Consider the following 24,972-nt stretch of genomic DNA (forward strand, 5'->3'; position numbering starts at 1 on the left):
CCCCTAAGCACAAGTAAGTGCTTGAAGCACTGTGCTGTTAAGACTCTGCCCAAATTTGCAAAACAGTCTTACAAGATCTTCTCTTCTGGCAATAAGAAAAGGAGTACTTGTGGCACCTTAGAGACTAACAAATTTATTTGAGCATAAGCTTTCGTGAGCTACAGCTCACTTCATCGGATGCATTCAGTGGAAAATACAGTGGGGAGATTTATATACACACACAGAGCATGAAACAATGGGTTTTTATCATACACACTGTAAGGAGAGTGATCATTTAAGATGAGCTATTACCAGCAGGAAGGAGAAAACCTTTTGTGGTGATAATCAAGGTGGGCCGTTTCCAGCACTTAACAAGAATGTCTGAGGAACAGTGGGGGGTGGGGTAAGGGGAGGGGGGAGTAATAACATGGGGAAATAGTTTTACTTTATGTAATGACCCATCCACTCCCAGTCTCTATTCAAGCCTAAGTTAATTGTATCCAGTTTGCAAATTAATTCTTGAGGAATTCCACCATGATTTCAACAACTTCCATCCCACCATCAACCTCAGCCTGGACCAGTCCACACAAGAGATCCATTTCCTGGACACTACGGTGCTAATAAGCGATGGTCACATAAACACCACCCTATATCGGAAACCTACTGACCGCTATTCCTACCTACATGCCTCTAGCTTTCATCCAGATCATACCATATGATCCATTGTCTACAGCCAAGCTCTATGATATAACCGCAATTGCTCCAACCCCTCAGACAGAGACAAACACCTACAAGATCTCTATCATGCATTCTTACAACTACAGTACCCACCTGCTGAAGTGAAGAAACAGATTGACAGAGCCAGAAGAGTACCCAGGAGTTACTTACTACAGGACAGGCCCAACAAAGAAAATAACAGAATGCCACTAGCCATCACCTTCAGCCCCCAACTAAAACCTCTCCAATACATCATCAAGGATCTACAACCTATCCTGAAGGACGACCCATTACTCTCACAGATCCTGGGAGACAGACCAGTCCTTGCTTACAGACAGCCCCCCAATCTGAAGCAAATACTCACCAGCAACCACACAACAGAACCACTAACCCAGGAACCTATCCTTGCAACAAAGCCCGTTGCCAACTCTGTCCACATATCTATTCAGGGGATACCATCATAGGACCTAATCACATCAGCCACACTATCAGAGGCTCGTTCACCTGCGCATCTACCAATGTGATATATTCCATCATGTGCCAGAAGTGCCCCTCTGCCATGTACATTGGTCAAACTGGACAGTCTCTACGTAAAAGAATAAATGGACACAAATCAGACGTCAAGAATTATAACATTCAAAAACCAGTCGGAGAACACTTCAGTCTCTCCGGTCACACAATTACAGACCTGAGAGTGGCTATCCTTCAAAAAAAAAAAAAAAAAACTTCAAAAACAGACTCCAAGGAGAGACTGCTGAATTGGAATTAATTTGCAAACTGGATACAATTAATTTAGGCTTAAATAGAGACTGGGAGTGGATGGGTCATTACATAAAGTAAAAGGTGCCACAAGTACCCCTTTTCTTTTTTGCGAATACAGACTAACACGGCTGCTACTCTGAAATAAGTAATATTGAATGTCCTTACAGACAAACTATCAAGCTAACCTTACACTTAAAGATGAGGAACATAGAAAACAGCCTTACAGATACATAGCTACATACATCACAAAAGTGTGGTTATCACTTCCCCACCCCCACCAAAAGGCGATTGGACTTAAACACAGAGGGAGTCAGATGTCAGTTTAGTAGTATTGGTCAATGCTGATGTTCAAAGCCAGCTTGGGTAGCAGTAACAACTGGGAAAAAGCGTGCATATGGATGTGAAGGCTCTGTCCATAAGAATCAAAGATAAAGAGAATCTATTACAGCCTCCTGCCAACTCCGGAACATTGTTTCTTTGATGTAAAAAGCCATGAAATAAACAATTTTAAAAACTGTATTGCTTGGAAAGCTTGGGTTAAAAATAACAAAAGAAAATAAACTAGTTAATAAGTGGGGGAAGAGGGAGGGAGAGAACCTGCACCTTTAAAGTTTTTATTAGATTCATTCAAGTTAAAATGGTGAAAGGGGGCTGCAGATGAAAAGCCATCTTTCTGCTGTGACTTTCATGGGACTGCATCAGACACATCCCCTTTAGGCAGCGTAGCCAGTATAAATGTAAAGAAGCCAATGTCTGATCACAGCTTCAGTCAGTTTTCTCCTTTTATGGTAAAGCTGCCAACTTGCTGCTTCCTTGTGAAAAACCATCAGATCATGTTTGTGATTAAGCAGAACTAGCTGGTCTATTGCGATCCTTGGGGCACACAAGAGTTACAAGCAGACTGAAGGCATATCAATAAGACAGCTCAATAGCTTCTAGAGAAAACAACTTGGGTTTTCAGAAAGACTGGTAGGGATGGAGATGATTTTAGGGCAGTAGTCCCCAAACTTTTTACCTTGTGCCCTCCCCTTATCCATGTCTTTGTGCACACATACACACCCACCCACCCCACAGAGCCGAGCCACAGCTCCGGGGGGACGAGGACGGATGTGGGTGGGGTAAAGGGGCTGAAACTGGAGCCACAACTGGGGGGTGGGGCCGGCAGCCAGGACCAAGAGCCAGGGCCAGGAGCAGAGCTGGGTGACACTGTGGTGCTCCCTTCCCCCCCTCGCCCCCATAGGGGTTGGCCCAGGCCCCAGCGCGTTTGCATGCGCATGCGCATGCGCACGCACACACACACACACACACACACACACTCCTCTGAGCCCCCTGAGGGGGGCACACCACACAGTTTGGGGACCTCTGTTTTAGGGCACAAAATTGGGTTTGTATTCGCTGGGGGGGGGGAAGACCAAGACTTAAATAAAGTCTCCAAAATTCTGAAGGGAATACTGAGGATGATTATAGCAAGATTATTTGAGTTAATGTCAAATCCAAGAACAAAGAGCTATGAACCAAAAGAACATTGGGCCCTGGAAGAAATATTTTGGATTTTTTTTTTAGATCCTATAAACACATATACATTTTAAGTACTTGCATGAGTAGTATCCTCAAGTCAAACTACTTGCATGAGTAAAATTAAGCACATGTATGTATAAGTACTCTCGCTATCAGGGCTGACTTTAGGATTTTTTCAGCCCTATGCCCCTATACCCGATGGCAGCATGGGGGGGAGGAGGGGAGGATGAGGCAGCAGAATTCGGCCCCTACCTAAGGAGACTGCAGTGCGCACTGGGTGCGCGGGAGCTGACCCACTCTTACCTGCTGTCATGGGCGATGGGTGAAGCTGCCACTTGGGGAGGCTAGCTCCCCAGCCCACCTCTTCTACCTGCGGCCCCTCCCATACTCCACCCCTGCTCTGCCCCAGGCCCCGCCCCTCTCCACCCAGGCCCTGCCCTCTCCCCACTGTCTCCATGCCCTCTTCCCTCCCCCACCCTGCTCATCCCCTTCCAGCCAAATCCCTGAACCCAAATGAAGCAAATGATATGGAGGGGAGGGGGGGAGAAGAAGGAACCACTCTCCTGCCATTTCTTTCTAAAGAAAATGAAGCATGTTTTCCACTGCATGCCAGATGGTGAAGACATGCAGAAGGAACTTAATTAAAAGTACTGAATTTGGGAATTAAAAAATGTCAGTCACAGGTTTTTGTTGTTGTTGTTGTTATTTTTGTTTTTTGGTTTTTTTTTTAAATATGCCCTGAGGTTTGTCAGAGATTTATTTGCAAAAACTTTGTAGTAAGGGCAAGGCAGCTGTCTTGCTGAATACAACATTAAATATTATGGGATACATGATGCAGCACCACAGGTTTCAGAGTAGCAGCCGTGTTAGTCTGTATTCGCAAAAAGAAAAGGAGTACCGGTGGCACCTTAGAGACTAACAAATTTATTAGAGCATAAGCTTTCGTGAGCTACAGCTCACTTCATCGGATGCATTTGGTGGAAAAAACAGAGGAGAGATTTATATACACACACACAGAGAACATGAAACAATGGGTTTATCATACACACTGTAAGGAGAGTGATCACTTAAGATAAGCCATCACCAACAGCAGGGGGGGGAAGGAGGAAAACCTTTCATGGTGACAAGCAGGTAGGCTAATTCCAGCAGTTAACAAGAATATCAGAGGACAGTGGGGGGGTGGGGTGGGAGGGAGAAATACCATGGGGAAATAGTTTTACTTTGTGTAATGACTCATCCATTCCCAGTCTCTATTCAAGCCTAAGTTAATTGTATCCAGTTTGCAAATTAATTCCAATTCAGCAGTCTCTCATTGGAGTCTGTTTTTGAAGCTTTTTTGTTGAAGGATAGCCACTCTTAGGTCTGTGATCGAGTGACCAGAGAGATTGAAGTGTTCTCCAACTGGTTTTTGAATGTTATAATTCTTGACGTCTGATTTGTGTCCATTCATTCTTTTACGTAGAGACTGTCCAGTTTGGCCAATGTACATGGCAGAGGGGCATTGCTGGCACATGATGGCATATATCACATTGGTAGATGCGCAGGTGAACGAGCCTCTGATAGTGTGGCTGATGTGATTAGGCCCTATGATGGTATCCCCTGAATAGATATGTGGACAGAGTTGGCAACGGGCTTCTGTTTTACATTTTCTTAATTAGTATTTCTAAGATGGTTTTATATTTTAAATGTACTCTTAAACCTTCATAAAGTAATCATTCCAGATTACTACATATTTAACTCACTGAAACAAAGACGTTATTTTAAATTAATCAGTCACAGACTTTTCGTATGTTCATAACAATTTTCATTGTTTTTATAAAAAGGGAACACTAATTTACTTTGTATGATCTCCATAACAATAGACTGTTTATGAAATTTCACCGAAGTGAGCTGTAGCTCACGAAAGCTTATGCTCAAATAAATTTGTTCGTCTGTAAGGTGCCACAAGTACTTTTCTTTTTAAAAAATATGTTTCCAAAGATTTTAGGCATAACAAAGAAGTTTATATCTTACTAGGTACTGATTTTGCTGGAGGGTTCTCTTAAAACTAATTCATCAGATAGTCAGAAGTAAAGAAAAGGAAACTCTTTGTCCAGGTATCTGGAAGGAAACGGATGTTGTCCCTTTAAGGTTTCAGAGTAGCAGCCGTGTTAGTCTGTATTCGCAAAAAAGAAAAGGAGTACTTGTGGCACCTTAGAGACTAACAAACGTATTTGAGCATAAGCTTTCGTGGGCTACAGCTCACTTCATCAGATGCGTTCGGTGGAAAGGGGTTGGGAGGCGGGGAGAGGCGATGAAAGGAGAAAGTGATGGACAGAAAGGACAGGAAAACTTTGGAAGCAAGTTTGTTTTTACTATAGTAATTAAAATGTGTATTTTAGATAAGGGTGGTCTTTTGAAGGATTTATTTAAAAAATTATGTCTGAAGATCTAAGTATTTAAGGCTATAGATGATTGTGCATCTAAAAATCTATGGAAGGATTTTTAGAGATGTGATTTTATAATCTTCACCAACTCACTAATTAAATATTTTTAAAGCAAATTTTAAACCAAGGTCCTGTAGACTAACATGTTCTGAGTAAATATTACAGTAATGCACCACTGTTTTTGTCAGTAAATTCAGAAACTGATAGTATATACCTGGGGGGTTGGTAAATGCCTGTTAAATGGCTTCATTACCACTTAAATGGCTCTTTAACAGTTTCACTGTTGTGCTAATAAGTCTGGCAGGCTGAAAGGCTTTTTCACTTTTAAGTTACTAGATCCCCTCTGGAGGAAGACTCACCAGGCTACAGCAGCCAGTTGTCGTGGGAGCCTGCAGGAAGGGTCAGAACAGGGATAGGAAGAGGCAGGAGGCTGGACACTAAGACCCAGTAAGAAAAGGAGGACTTGTGGCACCTTAGAGACTAATAAATTTATTTGAGCATAAGCTTTCGTGAGCTACAGCCCACTTCATCGGATGCATGAAGTACTGTCCCAAATTTTCAGGTGCCCGATGCAGCCGCGTATGCTTAAGGATGGCCCTGCTTGCTATCCACGGCAGAAATAGCAACCAAAGTGGATAATTCTAAAAACTAAATGAGACATTATTTGAAGGACAAGACATGTTGGGGTCTGAGCATTAATTCAAAGGAAATGGCTCTTGATGGGCTCTCTCATTTCATTCATCCTTAACTTTTGCCATTTGTTAGAACAGCTGATGTGTCATCTATTGGTGTAAAGTACCTTTGGAAACCTCTGTTCATGCATGTTCACAATTAGTTTGTCAGTAAGAGGATTAGCAGGATTCAGAGAATGCATGGGTCAATGAGATGGAGCTGAAAGCCTAATGACTTTGTATGGCTGCCAGGTGGGAAGAGGGGAAGATTGCGATAAATTCTGGGGGCCAGTGCACGTGAGTGAACAGGATTCTATGGGTGCCTTGTGCAAGTTCCCCTCAATGCCAATAAGTCTCTTCTCACAACATTCCAACTCAGGTGGTGACATACACACCAATGTTAACTTATGGGGTATGCCTCTGAGAAGCCTGAGCTGCTCTATGGTCTCTGCTTCACTCATAAATTACACCCAGAGCAGAGGTGGGAACTCAGGACATTTCTGCTGATGTCCGTCAGGGCAGTAAAAGAACACCCAGAGGTTACAGTCTGTTTGGGTCAGCCAGACTCCAGCTGGTAGATGCAGAAGCAGTCAAAGCAGGGACTGCTGCACCCCCAGATGCGAGACCCCACACACACTATGGGGACACTGGGAGCCAGGTTGTGTCTCTCCCACCCTGCTCCCCCACTCACAGGCAGTCTTAGCGGAAAACCATGGAGAGGACCCAGCCAAAGTCTTTGGCTAGCAGATGCAGAAGCAGCCAAAGCAAGGGCCTCTGGACATTGAGAACTTTCTATAGTTTTGACTGGACTGTCTCTGCCCTGTGCTGAGTAGCTGCTTGCTCCAACCCTCTGCCTCATAGTCTCTTCACCTACCTGACCCTCTTCACCTTCTTCTCTGTTGCCCCATACACCCTTCCTTTCTATGTATATTTAGCTTATCTCCTCCTAACTAATCCCATCCACCTACCCACCCAAATAACTGTGGAACTAACATGATGTTTGCTGCCATCACACATTGTTCACTCAGCTGGTGTGTTCTACCCCTTCCTCCAGCCTGTGTCCATCTTGTCTATTCAGACCATAAGCTCTCTGTGGAAGGGATAATCTGCTATTCTAGCACAATGGGGCCCACTCTTGGTGGCCCTCAGACACTACTGTTATCAACGATGATTATTATAGTATCGAGAGAGCAGAGGGAACGGTCAATGGTGAGTGAGGGACACAGACTTTACTGAGAGCAGGGCACCACTAAAAGGTAGATTTAAGTGCTGCTGTTTAGCAGTTGAAAGGATTGAGAGAGAAGGGAAAATGGGGAGAAGAACAAGAGCAGAAATGGATAAGAAAAGAGAAGTGGTTAGAAAATCTTGGGCTGCCTTATCAAATCAGAGTATTTTCTCATGTCCCCTGGGCTCAGAAATTCCATTGGAAGCTCTGTATCTAGGAGTTACTGTTCTGTTTTCTTTAGGGTATTTATGGCTTTATGATGCGATCATCAATACATACCAAATGCTTTGGTTTATGCACAACAGTCTATTTTTAGCAAAAATTCTATCTCCAATTTAAAAGAAGTCCAACTCAGCCCTACTTAGAAGTTTTAGTCCAATGAAGATGGCTCCCTACTCCCCTGGTCAAAAGCATTTGGAGAGGACCCTTTCATATTACCTTCTAGTAACCAACTTCTTAGTAAAATAAATGTATCTATTTAGTTCGTACCAATGTACGAACTAAAGCTTTTAAAGTATGCTACTTACAGCCTGAGTATTCAATGAAGAAAAGGACCATTATTGTTGTAGGATCTGATCCTACACTATTGAAGGAATGGGAGCAGCCTCTTAATATCATTTTATGATAAGTAGAATCAACCACAACCTTTTCTAGACTTGTGATATGGAAGTCGGTTTAGAATCGTGCAAACTTAAGAGGCTAAATTCACCCTATTTTGCCACATTTTATATATATTGTGATAAAGTTCCTCCTCTACCTTGGTGGGTCCTGTGCTTATTGGTGGATTATGCTTGCCTCAGAGATTCACAGTAGCCCCCAATTTGGCCACTTTCATGCCTCAAATCTGCCATCCAATCTGATAACCTCATCACTGGCCAGCATGGGGGAAAAAAAAGAGTAAGAACAATCCCTACAGTCTCTGCTGATCCAGCTTGTGGGTCAGGGAACAGTCTAGAGACCTTCCCCTCCAGTGGAACCTCCTGTGTTGGATCAGGAGTTGGGAGGTTTGGGGGGAACCTGGGCCCACCCTCTACCACAGGTTTCATCCTAGGGCCCTGTGGACTGCAGCTGTGTAGAGTGCCTTCTAGAACAGCTGTGTGACAGCTACAATTCCCTGGGCTACTTCCCCATAGCCTCCTCCCAACACCTTCTTTGTCCTCACCACAGGACCTTCCTCCTGATGTCTGTTAACGCTTGTACTCCTCAGTCCTCCAGCAGCATGTCCTTTCACTCCCAGCTCCTTAAGCACCCCTCACTAAACTGGAATGAGAGCCTTTTTAAACCCAGGTGCCCTGATTAGCCTGCCTTAATTGATTCTAGCAGCTTCTTGATTGGCTGCAGGTGTTCTAATCAGCCTGACTGCCTTAATTGTTTCCAGAAAGTTCCTGATTGTTCTGGAACCTTCCCTGTTACCTTACCCAGGGAAGAGGGACCTACTTAACCAGGGGTTAATATATCTATCTTCTATCTCTCTCCTGTAGCCATCTGGCCTGACCCGGTCACAATATGTATCTAGTAGAGAAAGCTTTGATTAATTAGATATGGTATGAATTAGCACCCAGTGTTGGTAACCTAGTAGCAAAGCATACATAATTAAAGAGGATGTGCAGCACTCTGTACCTCAAAGCAACACCCTGGAACCCACATATTTACCACTGTCATATAATTGATATGTTTTGTATAAAGTATGCCTTGCGAGGTATCATTTTGAAAAACTTCATCTATTGAACATTAATTCCCTAGTGGATTGTATGTGCTATCATTGTATGTGAAATTAGAAACTTTTGCTATATGTGTGTGTTACTGAAATATGTTGTGAGGTGGGGACACCCACAACCAACCTTTCAGGTACAGAAATGGAGTAGCCAGATGTGCTGATGGCCTATTAAAGGGAATTCACTTTCCCAATGACCATCCCAGAAGACTTCTCAGAGAGAGCACATAGACAATGGAGAATGCTTTACCAATGGGGAAAGACCCCCATGTCACAAGCATAGATCTTTCCAGAAAGCTGGAAAAAAAAAAACTATAGAAGAGGGGAAGTGACATCATGACTTGCTTCATTCCCCCCACAACTCAACACTTGTAAACATGTCTGGAGAACAAAGACTTTGAACTAGGGAGGGTTGTCCTGGGCTAGAGGGGAGTTCGAGCCTGTGTACTGAAGATCTGTGACCTGTTTTTACCATCTATCAGGGTGAGAAGCTGCTTGATTCAAGTCATGTTTAGATTATAGAACTCAGACTGCAAATTTACATTTATTTCTTAGGTAATCAACTTCAATCTCTATGCTTACTACTTGCAATCACTTAAAATCTATCTTTCTGTGTCAATACATCTGTTTTATATTTCATCTAAAACAGTGTGTTTTGGCTGAAGTCCTTGGCTCAGTTTACAAAGGTTCCCCAAATCGAGGGAGGGGCGGACTGAATGAATTTACACTGGTCAGGATTTTGACTAGAGCAAGATGGTATAGTTCTGGGGTGTAAGGCTGGGGAGAATTGTCTGGAGCCTCTCTATTGTTAATTCATGAATGGCTGGGAGAAGTTGGGTGTGTCTCTGACTGTGGATATCTGTGTACAATACCTGCCAGAGGTTTGTAGCTTGCCAACAGAATCACAGTGCAAGACAGAGCCAACGTTGGTGGGACAGAGGGTTTAGCGGTCCCACTGTTCAGGTTACATGCTGGGAACCCCATCACAGGATAAAAAAAAATGTTTAAAGAAGTGTTTAAAGAAGTCTTGAAGATAGTGATTCATGCACTAGGTACACAGTCCTCTAAATATACTTTTATTGCATGATAATTTGTCTTCCTAAATGAGAACATGATTTCCCATAGTTAAAACAAGCCAGTTTCTGTTAGCTATGTCAAATGATTCTATCAAAGTGTCACAAGTCTCTAAAAAATATTGAGTGCTACATCTCCAGGAATCTAAAAATTGCTATCCACTTTTTCCTGTAATTTTGTTATTTGACAGCTTATCTTACAAGTGATGTAGAATCTGACAAATAACTTCCTTGCATTAAAGCACAAATCTATGATTAGCAGGAAAACCGCTCAATTTTGAGAAACTGAATTAAGAACTAATTTTGTCTCAGCAATTGCTCATTTTTAAAATAGCTTTATATTGCACTGCAGCATTTCATCATCATGTTTTGTTTCTGCAAGCTACTGTTTTATGACCAGATTCAGAGATCCTAACTCATGCTAAGCAGTATGTTACTTTGCAAGCATTCCCCCTAAAATCAATGGCTACTCACAGAGAAAGGTCCTACTCAGTGTGAACATACCTGGCTCTTATAAATTTTTACTGTAAATTCTATAGGTCAGATTCTGAAGCCTTTACTTAGGCAAAACTCCCATTGACCTTAATGGGAGTTTTGCCTGAATACAGAATCAATTGAAACTGGGAAAAGACTTTAGGATTTGGCCCCAAGTTTATTAGGAAGTGTCCATTGATTATAGGGGCCTACCTTGGTGCTAAACCAATGACATGTTAAACTCTATACAGAGACTTTGTGGGCAATTGGAATAGTACTATATATACACAGTAAAAGCTGTTTTATCTGTCACTTCACCGATCAGAAAGCTCTATAAACCAGCATTTTCAATCTTCATTGAAATGCCGGTTATAGTCTGGTTGGTGTGGGGCCGACAGGGGATTGGGGCATGAGAGGGGGTGCTGAGCATGGGCTTTGGGAGGGAGTTTGGGTGCTGGAGGTGGCTTGGGGTGCAGGGTGCCAGATCTGGGGGCCACTCACCTCGGATGGCTCTCCACAAGTGGCAATCTGTCCCAGCTGCTCCTAGATGGAGGCACAGCAGGTGGCTCTGCTCACTGCCTCCTCCCACAGGTGCTGTCCCCGCATCTCCCATTGGCCACAGTTCCCAGCCAGTGGGAGCTGCAGAGCCAGTGGGTGCTACAAAATAATAGTCATAGAGCTTAAGACCAGAAGGGACCTTTAGATGATCTAGTGTCTGACTTCTTGCATATCACAGACCATTATATTTCATCTGGTTACCCCTAAATTGAGCCCAATGACTTCATTTAAACTAGAGCACTTCAGTCCTCAAGAGACTGAACTGTTGTGTGCTACAGGTAGAGATACCAAGATGCCAGCAATGTCCGAGGACCCTGAAAATGCGAGGGAATTGATTCTGAGAGAGATGTCCAGCTGGTCCTAGTGGGTGACTCAAGCCCCATGCTGCAGAGGAAGACCAAAAAGTCTCTGCCAATCTGTCCTGGAGGAAAATTCCTTCATGACCCCACATCTGGTAATCAGTTTAATTCTGAGCACGTGAGCAAGACCCACCAACCAGGCATGTAACAAAGAAGTCTCTGTACCTCCTCAGAGAACCAGTCAGCCCTACCCAGGGTTCCTATCTGCAGCTGTGGCCAATCTCAAATGTTTCTAAGGAAAGGGGGGAGTTGAGGAGGGGGAAAGAATACACCTGTATCACAGGGAAAAAATTCTTACCCAACCTCTACAGGCAACTAGCTGAAGCCCAGAAGAATGAGATTTGTTCAAAGCCATTGTCTGACTGCAGAGCTGTAAGCATTATGGGTATGTTGAGGGCAATATAGGCAATTCTGTTGGACTCCGCTGCAGAGAAATATGCACACCATAGCTGTACTTCTACATGGTGGAAAGTGATCAATGAATATTCTTTGTCCTACTTCTTAGCAAAATTGGGATTTGAGGTGTATTTAAGGATTCTGCTCAGAATCAACAGCCAGAGCTCATGTGAAATCTGTCAAGGAAGTTGGCTTGTTCCTTGGGGGTCTACCACAGAAAAGACTAGTGGGAGTTGAGCCCTCAGTGTAATTACTCTTGCCACCAATGACTAGCAATAGCATCTGACATGATTCATGGTTACCATGCCTAACATGATCGTATACGTTATTTTTCAGTTTTTTAAAAGTAACTCAGCACAGAGAATATTTATGATTACCTCTCCCCTGAATTATGGGCTCTAAATGTCAGAATGAATAGCTGTTCTAATATTCCTGACTGGAAACATATCAACAATCATATTTGGGTCAATAGACTTCATGGGCATTTGTTTTAATGACATGATGCCCATTCACAAGTTGGCAGAATGTTTATCCTAGAACGCAGGTGACTGTAAATGTGAATCCTAAAAAATGCTAAAATGTGATGTTCGATCTTCAAACAGTTGCAGAAGAGTAGGAGACTGAAAGATGACAAAGACAGGCCCTGGACCTTGATTCTTTCCCCTTGGGGTACCAGTAACTTCAGCTGAAGACAATGGGAGTTTCTGGTATTCTGATTAGGGTGGATCAGGGTCCAACTGTAAGTTTATCAGTACATCTTGAGAGGATTCAGCACAACACAACTTCAATTGAATTGATGAGAGCTAGGGCACTCAGCACTTCCTACTGTATCTTATTACTCCTTAGCTACCTTATCAGGCTGAGATAAGTTTTTTCCCAGATAAGCTGTTGAAATGCTAGACTGCATTTCTTTGGGATCACTTCTGGTTTGTTCTTCAGTTTGCATTTGTGAAATCTGAAGTTCACGTTTGTACAGCACACTTACTGTGGTGGTTCCCTGGACATAACCACCTCTGTGGTGGTTTTCTTTTTTACTTTGCTTAGGGGTTTCTCCTAGCCACAGTTTCTTTTGAATTTAACTTTGGATAGGTGATTTCCAGGGTTTGTTGGAGAGTAAAGCCCTCTCCAACTACCCTATTTGCCTCTGGCCCTACTAAACACCCTTGCCATTTTTTCTTATACCTTTCAATTTAATTCAGTGTCCCCTTCCTGCCCTCGCCCAGACCACTACCGTTACTTCCAACTCCTAAAATCACTCTTAACTCTCTTCTGTGCTCCTTGTTCAATGCTCCCTTCTATGGTCTTCTCTGTTCCCTAATGCTCCTCAGTCTCGTGCATATTTTCCTGGCCCTTCCCCCGAGCCTTTACCATTCATTCTGCTGCTTCTCCACTCCCTCACAGTCCTCATCGCTCATGGTAGAAGTCTCCTCTAGAGCTGAAGTAGAACTGAAAGAACACTTTACTGAGGCTATTTACACTTCCCAACTTTTATAATTCCTATACTGCCAGAGCTTCAGCTTCTAAAGCTACTGATCTACTAGCATTTTAACTTTGAGTGGCTTATCTATTGGGTCATTCACTTAGTCCCCTTAGGAGGCTTTTATTGGTAAGTGTATACAAACTTCTTTTCCAGCGCTATGATCCTCTCTAGATAGTATCATCTGTGCATATTGGACTCCTCATTACAGTTCATCTCTAATTACATTTTAAAAAGGTGTTTGAATATTTAACCTTTTGTTCTTTTTGTACAGAATCCTGGTGTTAGGGGCACTTAGTTTAACACTAGGACATATTGCCCGAGATGTGATCCCAACATTTTTGACTGACTGCGTATTGTCAGATTTTGGAGGTCCAGGCAGGTCCTGTTTGTTCAAAAGAATTTTTTGTCAACGCAAATAGCTATGTCAGTGTGTAACTTTTCTTGTTTAATTAATGGATTTTTCTCTTTATTCACAGATCGAGAAGACCAGTCCATTCTGTGCACGTAAGTAGAATCTGATGTTTATCTTGGGTCAGGGCCTGACTCAAAGCCCCTTGAAGCCAGTGGATAGAGTCCCTTCATCATTCATGGGCTTCAGATCCTGCCTTCAGTGAAAGGCGTTTAATATTTTTAAATTGATCAAATTATAAAGCAGTTGTATTTGCAGGAGGAAGCATGTGACTAAATTTCAATGACCTTCTGAAGTTCAGAAAATTCAGAGCTTACAGAAGGACTTGTGAGGAGCGTAGGTGGGTAAATTCTGTGTTTAGGAAACCCTTAGGAACACAAAGCCTCATGGACATTTGCTAGTGTCCATTCCATTTTTCGCTCGTGGTAACTTAATGGAAAGCCCCAAGTCAGATGTTAGTACAGAGTTATGCGAGTAGCATGCATGGTTTTTTTTGTTGTTTTTGCCCCCTACTGGTGTTGGCTATAACTGGATCTGTCCTGAAAAGAACTCCCAAGAACAGCAAAAGTCCTTCAGGCTTGATCTCAGTAACTTTAGTAGCAGGGGCTCCTCAGTTGCTTGGAGTCTATGCAGAATACATCAGCATGTTAATTCAGTGGGCTCAGTGACTCTGACCGTAGTATAGCTGCTCTGCATTCTTTACATTGCCTTCCTAGAGAGTAGTAACGTGATTTGGAGCCGATACAGTTTTTAAAGCTCCAATTGGTCTAAGCCTTGGCTGTTCTCAAACCTCCTCTTTGAGCCTTGGCCTGATGAGTGTCTGCACTCAGGTAGCACCTGCTTTTAGAGATTTGATGGTTGAGCCTTGGTTGGAAGGTGGGCCTTACTGTGTGGAACATACTGCACTCTGCAACCCCTCTGCTTTTTCTTTGCCCCTGTTTAACAAAACATGTTAAGACTTAAGCACAGGTGTTTTAGATTTGATTCCATATCTGGGACCTGCTCCTCCTCCCTTTTATCAGGGTGCAGCCCCTCAATTGGCTTTATTTGCTTGAATGCAAGAGAAGGTTTTTGGTTGGTTTTATTGCATTAGATTTTGTGTTTGTTAGGTAGCACCCAGTTAGTCTCAGTGGGAGTGGGGATGGGGATATGGTTCATAAATAAAAATGATCATAAAGCTGCAAAAGATGGTGATTATATTAGGAGCTGGAGGGAAGTCAAGATCATACAGTGAAGTCATACTCAAACCCTCTCTGTGGGAGGTCACTCAGTCAACGTGTGGTCTCTTGAGCGTATGACTGTGTACCTTGATCCTGGTTTTAGAAAAAGCTGTATTGACCCACAGTGCCTCAGACCCTGGAAGGTGAGGAGAATTACTCATTGGAACAGTTTTATGCTATGTCTAAGAAACACTAAAATTATGGGCCAGACCCTCAACTGGCATAGACTGCAGTAGAGCAACACAGATTTACAGCAGCTGAGAACGTGGCCCTGGATGTCTTTTAAAAAAAAAAAAAAAAGAAAAAAAACTAGAACCCTTAGAATATTAATGAGGCTCTGTAAACTGTCCATTTACTTCATTTTCCCAGGACAAGACTTGTCCCTTTAACAGAGCCTAAATTTATGATGGGTACTTGCTCCTTCTATTCTTGTGCTTTAGGTTTATTTTTCCATTTGTGTCTCATCTCTTCCTGTTTTAACTCTTGAAGGTCTGCATTTTTATGGGAGAAATCTCTTAAGCCATGCCTTTTTGTTAAAGCTTCCATTTCTGAAAGTCATAGTACATGTCCTGTACGTGCAGCAAATCTAATGTTTCTTCATCCTGATTGAAAGTTGGATCAAGTTGTTAGATTTCACACAACCCAATGGAAAGGAAATGGATTCTTTACTGGCTCTCACAGATTGATGTGTGCTCTCTGTACCATTCTACAACTGATTTTCCAGATGTTTAGAGTAATTCTCGTGTGCTGGCAGGATCATTGCCTTTGCTTTAAAAGCAGGGCATAGTTCCTGATAGCTGCATTTAGTTCAAAAATCACTAGGAAAGCTAAAATATTTTTGAAGAATTGTAACTACTAGTGCGTTAGCAACAGCGGCTGGAGCCCCAGGCCCTTTAAATTGCTGCCAGAGCCCCGCTGCTGGAGCCCAGGGGTAGCAGCGGTGGGGCTGGGGCGGAGATTTAAAGGGCTCGGGGCAGCAGCCGCAGCTGAGCCCTGGGCCCTTTAAATCGTCCCCGGAGCACTGCTGCCGCTTCCCCAGGGCTCCGGCAGGCTCTGGGGACGATTTAAAGGGCCCAGGGCTCTGGTTGCCGCTACCGCCCAGGGCCCTTTAAGCCGCTGCCAGAGCCCCCGGCTGCTGCTGTTATCCTGGGGAGGGGAAAGGAGGTACTTGCCGGTACAGGGTGGGCTGGGTCTGGCTCTGACATCCAAAACACTGCTTCTAAAATCTTCTCTTTCTTGCCTATCATTTAGGTCTCATATTCATCCCATCACAGCTAGCAATATCCCTTCATACTACTCTAAATAACTTCTCCATCTTTGCTATTTACAGCTTTTAAATGGATACACAGTGTCATGTTCCCACACATTTTTAACTGAGTTCTACATGTTGGGCTCTAAAACTTTCCTCATCAGTCCAACAACCAAACCATTTCGGTTCTCTGAACTCCTTCAAATCCATCATTCTGGTACTGAGGTACAATGGGCTACACACTATTTAAGGTGCAGACTCCTGAAGGATCTTATAGAAAAGGACTCTTCCCTCCCTGCTTAGTGGTGAATGCCTTCTGTGAATACAGCCCCAAATTGCTTTTTAGCTCTGCTCTAGGATACTGCCGACTTGTATCTAATCTTCTGTTCACTGTCATCTCTTTCTTAACACTTCACTCTCAAATCTTTGAGCACATCCTTGTGCAGTCACATCAGCTGCTTCCTGTTGCTTGCATTTTGCTCTTAGTAACTGCTTTTTGTTTTGATAAAACAGCACAATCAAGGATTCTCTAGCTTTCCTCCACACTCCTGAATTATACTTCCTCCCAATTCACTTTGTTCATGAGCTAAAATGTTTGTGGAGCAAATAAATCAATCTTGCAAGTGAATCTATTCTGAATTTGAACTGCTACCTTCTTTGCATCCATTCCTTACTGCATTCAGTTCAGTTATTTCAGGATCACCAGGCTTCCTTATTCTAGTCCACTCTCAGATGGTTTTTTTTTTTTTTAAAATCAGTTAGTTGTAGATCTAGATTGATTGTTTGGAAATGCTTCTGGCTTTTACAGCTTTAAAAAAAAAGTTTTTAAGTCAACTTATTGAAAAGAACTGCTGTGCTGAGGAGTTTCTAGACTGTTAACTAATGTTTCTGGCTGCTAAAATTAAGTAGATCAGATAATTTTATATTTTAATTTTATTTATTGAAATCTATATTAAAGGCTAAAAATATGTGAAAGCAACTTTTAAATTTGCACATTTTGAAGTGCAACAATTCAAGAAGTATAAAGGTAATAAAATTCCAACAACAATGCTATATCAGAGGAGTTATATACACCTGTAGGGGTGTGTGTGTATAACCAAAAGAAGGATTATTGCATAATTTTTGTTTTTAAATTGAAGCCAGGCCTGTAATTAACAGTGTTCTTATGGAAATAGTTTCAAACCATAATTGGTACCCACACTTCATTTAGGGGCATTAGGTGGAGAGAGGATGAGTTCCTACTTGTTACTACTTCTGGCTAAAGATTGTTTTGTGTAAGGCTGGGTTTAAAAGGTTTACATTGCAATGGTTGTAACTTTATACTGAGAAAGCATAGTGTCCTATGTATCTATAAATGAATGTTTAGAATCTGTAGAATTTAGTGCAAATTCTTGGGACTAAAAAAGATTGTGTATTTTTCACACCTATGAGCCGCTTCTGATGCTAAAGGGTTGTTGGGTTTGTTTCTGGTTGTTTTTTTTTAATTGGAGGTGGGGTGGAGGGGATTTTGCTGTGCATGTTTCAAAGAGATCTTTACTGGACAGCAGCTCCAGTTTGAGTTAACTGGTTAGAGTGGATGGGAAGGGACAAATGTACACAGATGTCACAGAGTGAGTAGGATTTCATAGCGGTTGCCTAATAAGCATGCTCAGAAGTGGTTTCCCCAATCCCTTATAGTTTTTCTCCAACCTAAAAACAAAGGCACTAGTCCTCAGTAAGGACCATGGGCCAGATTTTTTAAGGTATTTAGGAGGATAGAGATGGGTGGCATGGCATTTTTGAAAATCCCAGTAGGTGCTTAACTCCCTTTAATTTCAATGGGACTGGTTTCCATGGGAGTTAAGCACTAGGACCAACATCAATATGCAATTGAGTGCATCAGGTTCAGTCAGTCATTTTGACTAAAGAGTATGGTTAGAATTTTTCTCCTTTCTCCTGCTGTTTTAGAACTCAACTGGCTGAAGGGAGTTTGCTCAAACTTAAGACACAAACTTAGACCCTTCAAGTAGAGGCAAAACATGAAAAAATTCAGTTAAAAAAAAAAAAGGAGGTTTTAGATGTTATGAGCCTGGGAAAACAAGACTTAAAAAAAAAAAATTGTTGAGCTCTTAACCACTGAGAGACCTACTGGGTGCCCACTAGAATGATCCCCATGAGAATTCAAGCCATGTTACTTTTTCAATTCTATCTACTATTTTATGAATTTGTTTCCTTTAATTTTTTATGCTTTATAAGCTGTTGTTCTTCAATCTAGTTTAGAAAATGGCAGCTAATTCCCAGAAGAGCTGGCAAGGCTGAGGCTGGGCTGTGAGCTCTCTTTACCATCTCCTGGGCAGCAGCCCCAGAGGCACCACAGACATACACCAGGCATCAAAGCCAATTCAACGGCTAGTGCAGGCAAACGCCTCTGCCTGGCTTCTCTCCCATACAGATGCCTCGTGTAGCTCCAGAGCAGGGGATAGAGCTTTCTGCTGAATTGAGGCTGCTTGGACTCTTTCAAGCATACATGCATGCTGAGCAGACTTCATGGTAGGATCGCTGGGCCCAATTCTGAGCCTCTCCAGAGTCACTGCTAGTATAGAGTAAAAATAGCTTTACATTACCCTCATCCCTCTCAGATTCTCAAGCCTGGGCAACACTAGGGTGGGGTTTGACCTAAGATATGCAATTTCCACTATACTATTCGCATAGTGGAAGTCAAAGTATCTTGGTTCGAATTACCTGGCCATCCTCATGGCGGTGAGTCGACTGCAGCAGCTCCCCTGTCAACTCCACTTACTCCTCCTGCCGAGGTGGAGTACAGGCATTGATTTGGGGATCGATTTAACATGTCTCGACGAGATGTGATAGATTGATCACTACCCACCGAGCTGGTGGGTAGTGAAGATGTACCCTCAGTGTGGAGCATGCCAAGCAACCCCAGTGTGATTTAGAGCAGCCCCTGGGATTGCTCTTACTTCAAGAGGCTTTCCACATGGCCAGAATACAGAGAGCTCTAGCCACATCCCCATTCACCCCTATGCCAGGAGCTTAGAGCTGTTACACCAGTTCAGCTAGATTCTGAGAGCGAGGTATAGGCTCAGTGTAATGCTCAGCCATGGGGGTGCAAAGCAATCCGGCTGTTGGACTAGTGTAGAAGGGCTGGAATGCAGCTAAGAACCAGTAGTATGCTTTTATTCCCTTATTGAGTCCTTAACCAGACAAGGGATGGTAAAGAGTGGCTTAGAGAAGGTGCAAATTTCAGCCCCACTAAGCAAAAAAAGAATGGTTGCTTTTCATGGACAGGGCCTCTAAACTCATCAATATGTTTTTACTTTGGCAAGAATAATTCATTGGAAGGAGGTGGGGTAGGAGATGTGCATTGTAGGTAGATGAAATGTTGCATTTGTAGTCCACAGACTCATGAGATAGGCGTTGTTTGGTTTTTACTGCCCACTATGAGGAGGTTTCTACCTTTGCAGTTATAATTATTGTGCTGCCTCTATTATGGAGAAGTGGGATTTATGCTTTTGGAATGTCTCCGATACATGACCATCTGTCTAGTTCTTCAGAGCCAGGATCAAAGAGCAGTGGCCGACTTTGCTCACAAGTGGGAGTATGGGATCCCATCTCCCAATCCAGAAATACATGCTGAGATTTATAGATCACCACAAGAGGGGGCCAGGCACCTTCTGGGAGGTAAGGGGCCCTGCTGGGGAGTAGACCTTGTATAGGGTTCAATCCAAAAACCCTGAAAGATGCTTGTCAGACAAAGCCCCACCTGGAAACCTATAATGGGGGAGATAGCGACCAGGTGCTGGGAAGGGGAGTGAAGATGAGAGACCCAGGAGGGGAGAGAGCTAGGAGGAAAACATGGTACCAGAGAGTTTCTTTCAACTACTTTACCTACTGTAGAGCATGGCACAGTAATAGAGTATATTTTTGGCATCCCTGAACCAGTTGTTTTGGAAGATGATTCTTTGGGGTACTATATCATGACAGGTCAGCAGGACCAGTGCTTGGCTAAATTGTGCTACAGGTCAGTAGTTCCAGGAAGGACGCCATCCAAGATGCTGGCCACCAAGATTTCAGTAGGTCGAACAAGCAAAACAGAAGGCACTCTACAAAAACCTAGATGGTTGGGGAGGTGAGGGTGGAGGGAACGGGTGAATCTGGGCCAAACCATTTTAGTCCTCCATAGTTTGATATCAGTTTTCACACATATGTGATGTTTAATCAGTGGGATCAACTGTAAACCTTGAAACTATGATATTCCCTTCAGATTACAGATGTTACCTATTTTGCTTAATGGATAGCAGCCCATCAAACCTGTCAGTCTCCATGTCTTTTAGCAAAGATCAGGTGCAGCATGTTAGATACAGTCTCTTGATAGAGGATGCGTCTCTTATAACCAGACTTGATCTAATAGGTCTTTACTCCATTTCTAGCTGCTGTGATCCTATTTTTATTGCATGCAAAAGCATTTGACATTTAGGAGCACATTTAAACTTTTCATTGTCCACTTCAAAATAAAGTAAATAAGTCTCACAATTGATGTGCAGAAAACAGAATGGTGTTGGAAGAAAAAGACAGCTTGGAAGAAAAAAGGGTTAAGGAGACAGCACAGAGCAAAATGTTAAGTTACTTGAGAGTTGCTGTATCATAGTATAATTACAAGTAAAATGATGCCATATATGGTAATACTCCCAAGGATTTAAGAGAAAGCCCAGTGATGGGCACTGTTGCCCTGGGAGAGAGGAAATGCAGTTCATGTAGTGATGAACTGCAAATAACCTTTCCTAAATGAAATAGTTCAAAGCTCAGGGCTTGTTAGAAGAAAGTTTTTTATTTTTCCAAAAGGCAAAGTTGTAAGGTAGATTTGTTTGAAAAGTCTGTATGCAGAAGACTTCAAATTGGTGTGCTTAGCTTGGAATCATTCCCAGGACACTTAATTTTTTATCAATAAAACATGGAAATGTTTCAACTCTGAAGCCCATGCAAGGAGGGATCTGTCTTCTAAACTGTGCAAACTAACCTAGTCCTGTGAAAAGGAGCCCATTAATCTTGTTAAACTTCTGCAAACAAGAACACTTATCATGGAGTACCTACCATAGGAGGGAATTATACAGAATTAATTATATTTCCTAATTAGGAAAAGAACCATAATTGATGCAGTGAAATAGGTCCAACTTCAAAGGACATGATTAAATGTCAATGGGAGTTTGTATGCACTTTTGTAAACCCACTTGATGCAAAAAAAAAAAAAAAAAAAAAAAAAAAAAAAAGGTCTAAATAAGAATCAGGCTCCTAAGATCCCTTGATGCTGGTTTGGTAGCGTGAAGGGGCATTAAAGGGAGTTTAAAATTATATTCGTACCCACTTTAAGGCCCTTTCAAATGGCTAGGGGTGTGCAAAGGGACACCTTAGGTTATGTCTAGACTGCAATCGCTGGGTATGACTCAGCTCATGTAAATACATCCAGATTAGTTTTAACCTAGCTAGTGGAGTACTGACACAGGTACTGGAGTATGGACTGTGGTAGCATGGGGTGGCTAGCCTGTGCTGAAGCCAAGTAATTACCCAGGATTCTGTGCAGGCTTGCCCACACTGAAGCCCATGCCACCACATCTTCACTGGCAGTACCCAAGCTAGCTAGATTAAAACTAGCTCAGATATGTCTACACAATCTGCCATTGCACTCCAGGATTGCTGTGTAGACTACCTTTTGTTAAAATGAGACCTGGGGCCAAAGGAATCTAGAAGAGGCAAGGTAGAACAACATTAGGTGTAAGGAAGGAATAGTTGGGCTCACAGTGTAGTTCAACTCTGAAAAGTGACTATGTAAAAATGATACCCTCTCACTCAGATCTGCTCCCAATAGTCTGATTTCAGAGTCAAGTGTGTTTACTTTAGTAAACAAGGATAAACGTTTGATGCTTTTGACAGTTAGCCCAGCAGAGCTCTGGGCAGATTGAGCTGGATTCTTTTCTGGCTCATACATGCTCATTAAAGTGAGCTAAATTTCAGTTGCAGGGCCAGATGTGCCCCTCACTTGTATCAGTTTAGCTGTATTGAAAACAGGGCTATAGAGATTTATTAAAAATTTAGCCGGCAAAGCTGTCATTCCTGGGGAGTCCAGAAGAACCCAGCTTGGCTTCCAGATCCCAGGCTGATTTTGCTGTTGTTGGGGGAGGTGGGGAGAACAAACTTGATCTGGAAATCCATTGAGAGACAGTCAGTGTGGAAATAGAGTCTCACTGCACCAATTCACAGTTGCTTTACCATCTAGAACTGCACCAGTTGGGGTTTCCCCCACATCAAGGAGCCCTCTGTGAACATTGCACACAACAATCTTATTGGGCTAGATCCTGGCCTCTATATGATCCAAGCTCAATGGGAGTTTCACCACTGTCTTCAAGGGGAGTCAGATCATTCCCATATTATCTGAGATTTTAAAAAAAGTTGAGCAATTAGCTCTAGGATTAAAATAAACTATGGAGTGCAAATGATTCTTGCCACTGCTGTTGGGTCCCCCACCTTCCCTTCCACTTTGTAGTTATATTCACCTTAAAACATTGGAAGACTTATTTCCTTCCCTTTATAAATGCTTAAATAGTCCCAGAGTGAGAAGAACAGTCTCTCAAACATGCATGAGATCTTTGAATAACCTTAAATGGACCAATAGCCAGTCAAGATACAAAAAGAACAAAGCTATGGCCATCAGACTGCATTCATGGCATGCTGAATTCAGGTAGAATATGGGGTATGTAAGAGATGGCAGGTTGGGGTAGAATGCTGAATTTGATTAGTATAGTATTCATGCTCTTACTATTTCTTACTACATGCCCTACATACATCATCAGATCATGGAGGGAACCCAAGAGTCATCTGTGTTTCTCTTTTAAATCCCCTTCCCCCAGAGGTGAATCTGGTGCAGGTAAAACAGAAAATACCAAGAAGGTCATTCAATACCTGGCTTTTGTTGCTTCCTCGCATAAGGGCAAGAAGGACACCAGTATCACTGTAAGTGACCTCTTCCATATTCAATAGCTTGCTGCTTTACTTTTTTGTTTAACTTGTTGTTCATCAGGACTGTACTTAGCCAGCTATGTTAACAGCAAGTCAATTAAGTGATCAAAATGTTTGCTACTTCCATGTCTTGCCAAATAGTTGACATATTAAGAGTCCACAATCAGTTTCATGTTCATGGAAAAAACCCAACAACTTTGTTTGGCATCCCTTTAGGCACAAAGTCAGAATGTAGTCAGCTGGAAGAGAGTATTCATAGCTTTCCATGGGGATATCATCTATTTACAGTCTAGAATGGACTGCATGAGCTTCACAAGGAGTTACATTCCTTATTTTACCTTTGCCTCTTGGCAACTAAAAAAAAAAAAGTAGAAAAGCCATGAAATAACATTGTTCAGCTCTACTAGGGAAAAGTATTTGAGCAAGATCAAAAGCAGGAAGGCACTTGGGAGCCTATGTCCTAGTGATCTTCAGTGTGATAAGAGCTAGGTCTACCCTACAAGCATTACAGCACCGCAGCTGCAGCATTTCAGCTACATCTCTGTAGCATAACAGCAACAGAAGGATTCTTCCCTCACTGTAGGGAATCTACTCCACCCCAAGAGGCAGAGGCTAGCTCAATGGAGGAATTCTTGTTGATTTAGCTGCATCTACAGGTCAACCAACCTACCTACCTACTTCACACAGGGTGAGGAATTTTTCATAAACCTGTGTGATGAAGTGAGGTTGATCCAATTTTTAGGTTTTTGAAGAGTTTATCCAACATCAAATTGATAAAAGCTGTGGCAATTCAAGTTTGATATTGTCACAGGGTACACCACTCACCACCAGACTGGTACCTCCTCCTGGTATACTGGGGATTAGCTCAATGCTGAGATCCCTGCCATCTGTGGTTTACACACCATCACTGCTGTCCACCTGCAGCTCCTCTCAGCCTCAGGAACCCCAGTGTCCTCTCCATGGCTCAGCCCTCCAGCCATGTTAATGTCCACATTCCCCACTTCAGGGAGGTTTAGCACCTCAGCAGCCCTAGGCAGTCTTACCACACACTGCCTCTGTGCCCCTCAGCCAGTGGATGGTCAGGGAATCCAGACCTGTCATCTTTTCCAGGTTCCAGCCTAGGTTCCCTCAGCTCAGCAGTCGGAGCCTTCTCTCTTCATAGCCTCACTGCCATAACCCTAGGTTTCTTCCTACTGCTGATTCCCCTTTTCTTCCTGGGCCTACCAGTTCCTAACAGGCTCCTCCCTCTTCTCAGGAAGAGAGTGCTATCTTCTCCCTCTCATCTCAGATTGTCCACCTTTCCCCAGCAGCTCCTGGGCTTTATAAGCCCCACCTATTCCTGCCCAGCTGAACCTACTTAATCAGCTGCTTATTGTTTTAATTGCCCATCTGGCCTGCATTAAACCCCTACAGGGTGAATGTGGGATAGTCACCCCATCACAGACATAATGGGCCTGCTTCAGTAAGAGATTTCCATGTACCAGGAATGCAGCATTAGGCCCAACATGCAGGAGTGGCTGGCTCAGACAGAGGCTTGGTAATAGAATATGAAGCATTTTTCTTTTTCAGGTCATTAGTTAAAATCTAGCTCAGGTTGGAGTGATTGGAAGTTGAACCATTAGATGGCTGTTTAGACTATGTGAATGAGACAGTCTTACCAGTCCTTGATAGATAAGTATCCACAGCACACAACAAGCGTGGTGGCTTTCCAGGTCCTGTGGACCCCCCTCTTAG

At 42.9% G+C, this 24,972-nt stretch overlaps 1 protein-coding gene across 5 annotated transcripts in view; it reads left to right on the forward strand.

The window, feature by feature from the left end:
* MYH11 (myosin heavy chain 11) overlaps positions 1-24,972 on the forward strand; it is a 98,587-nt gene that overhangs the window by 30,154 nt on the left and 43,461 nt on the right. For all 5 annotated transcript variants that reach the window (XM_043494119.1, XM_038420487.2, XM_038420488.2 and 2 more), the window contains 2 exons: positions 13,829-13,856; positions 23,130-23,232. In XM_043494119.1, coding sequence (XP_043350054.1) covers positions 13,829-13,856; positions 23,130-23,232 — 131 coding nt within the window. The remainder of the gene's footprint in view (positions 1-13,828; positions 13,857-23,129; positions 23,233-24,972) is intronic.

Source organism: Dermochelys coriacea, chromosome 10 (assembly GCF_009764565.3).
Source record: "Dermochelys coriacea isolate rDerCor1 chromosome 10, rDerCor1.pri.v4, whole genome shotgun sequence".
Lineage (NCBI taxonomy): Eukaryota > Metazoa > Chordata > Testudines > Dermochelyidae > Dermochelys > Dermochelys coriacea.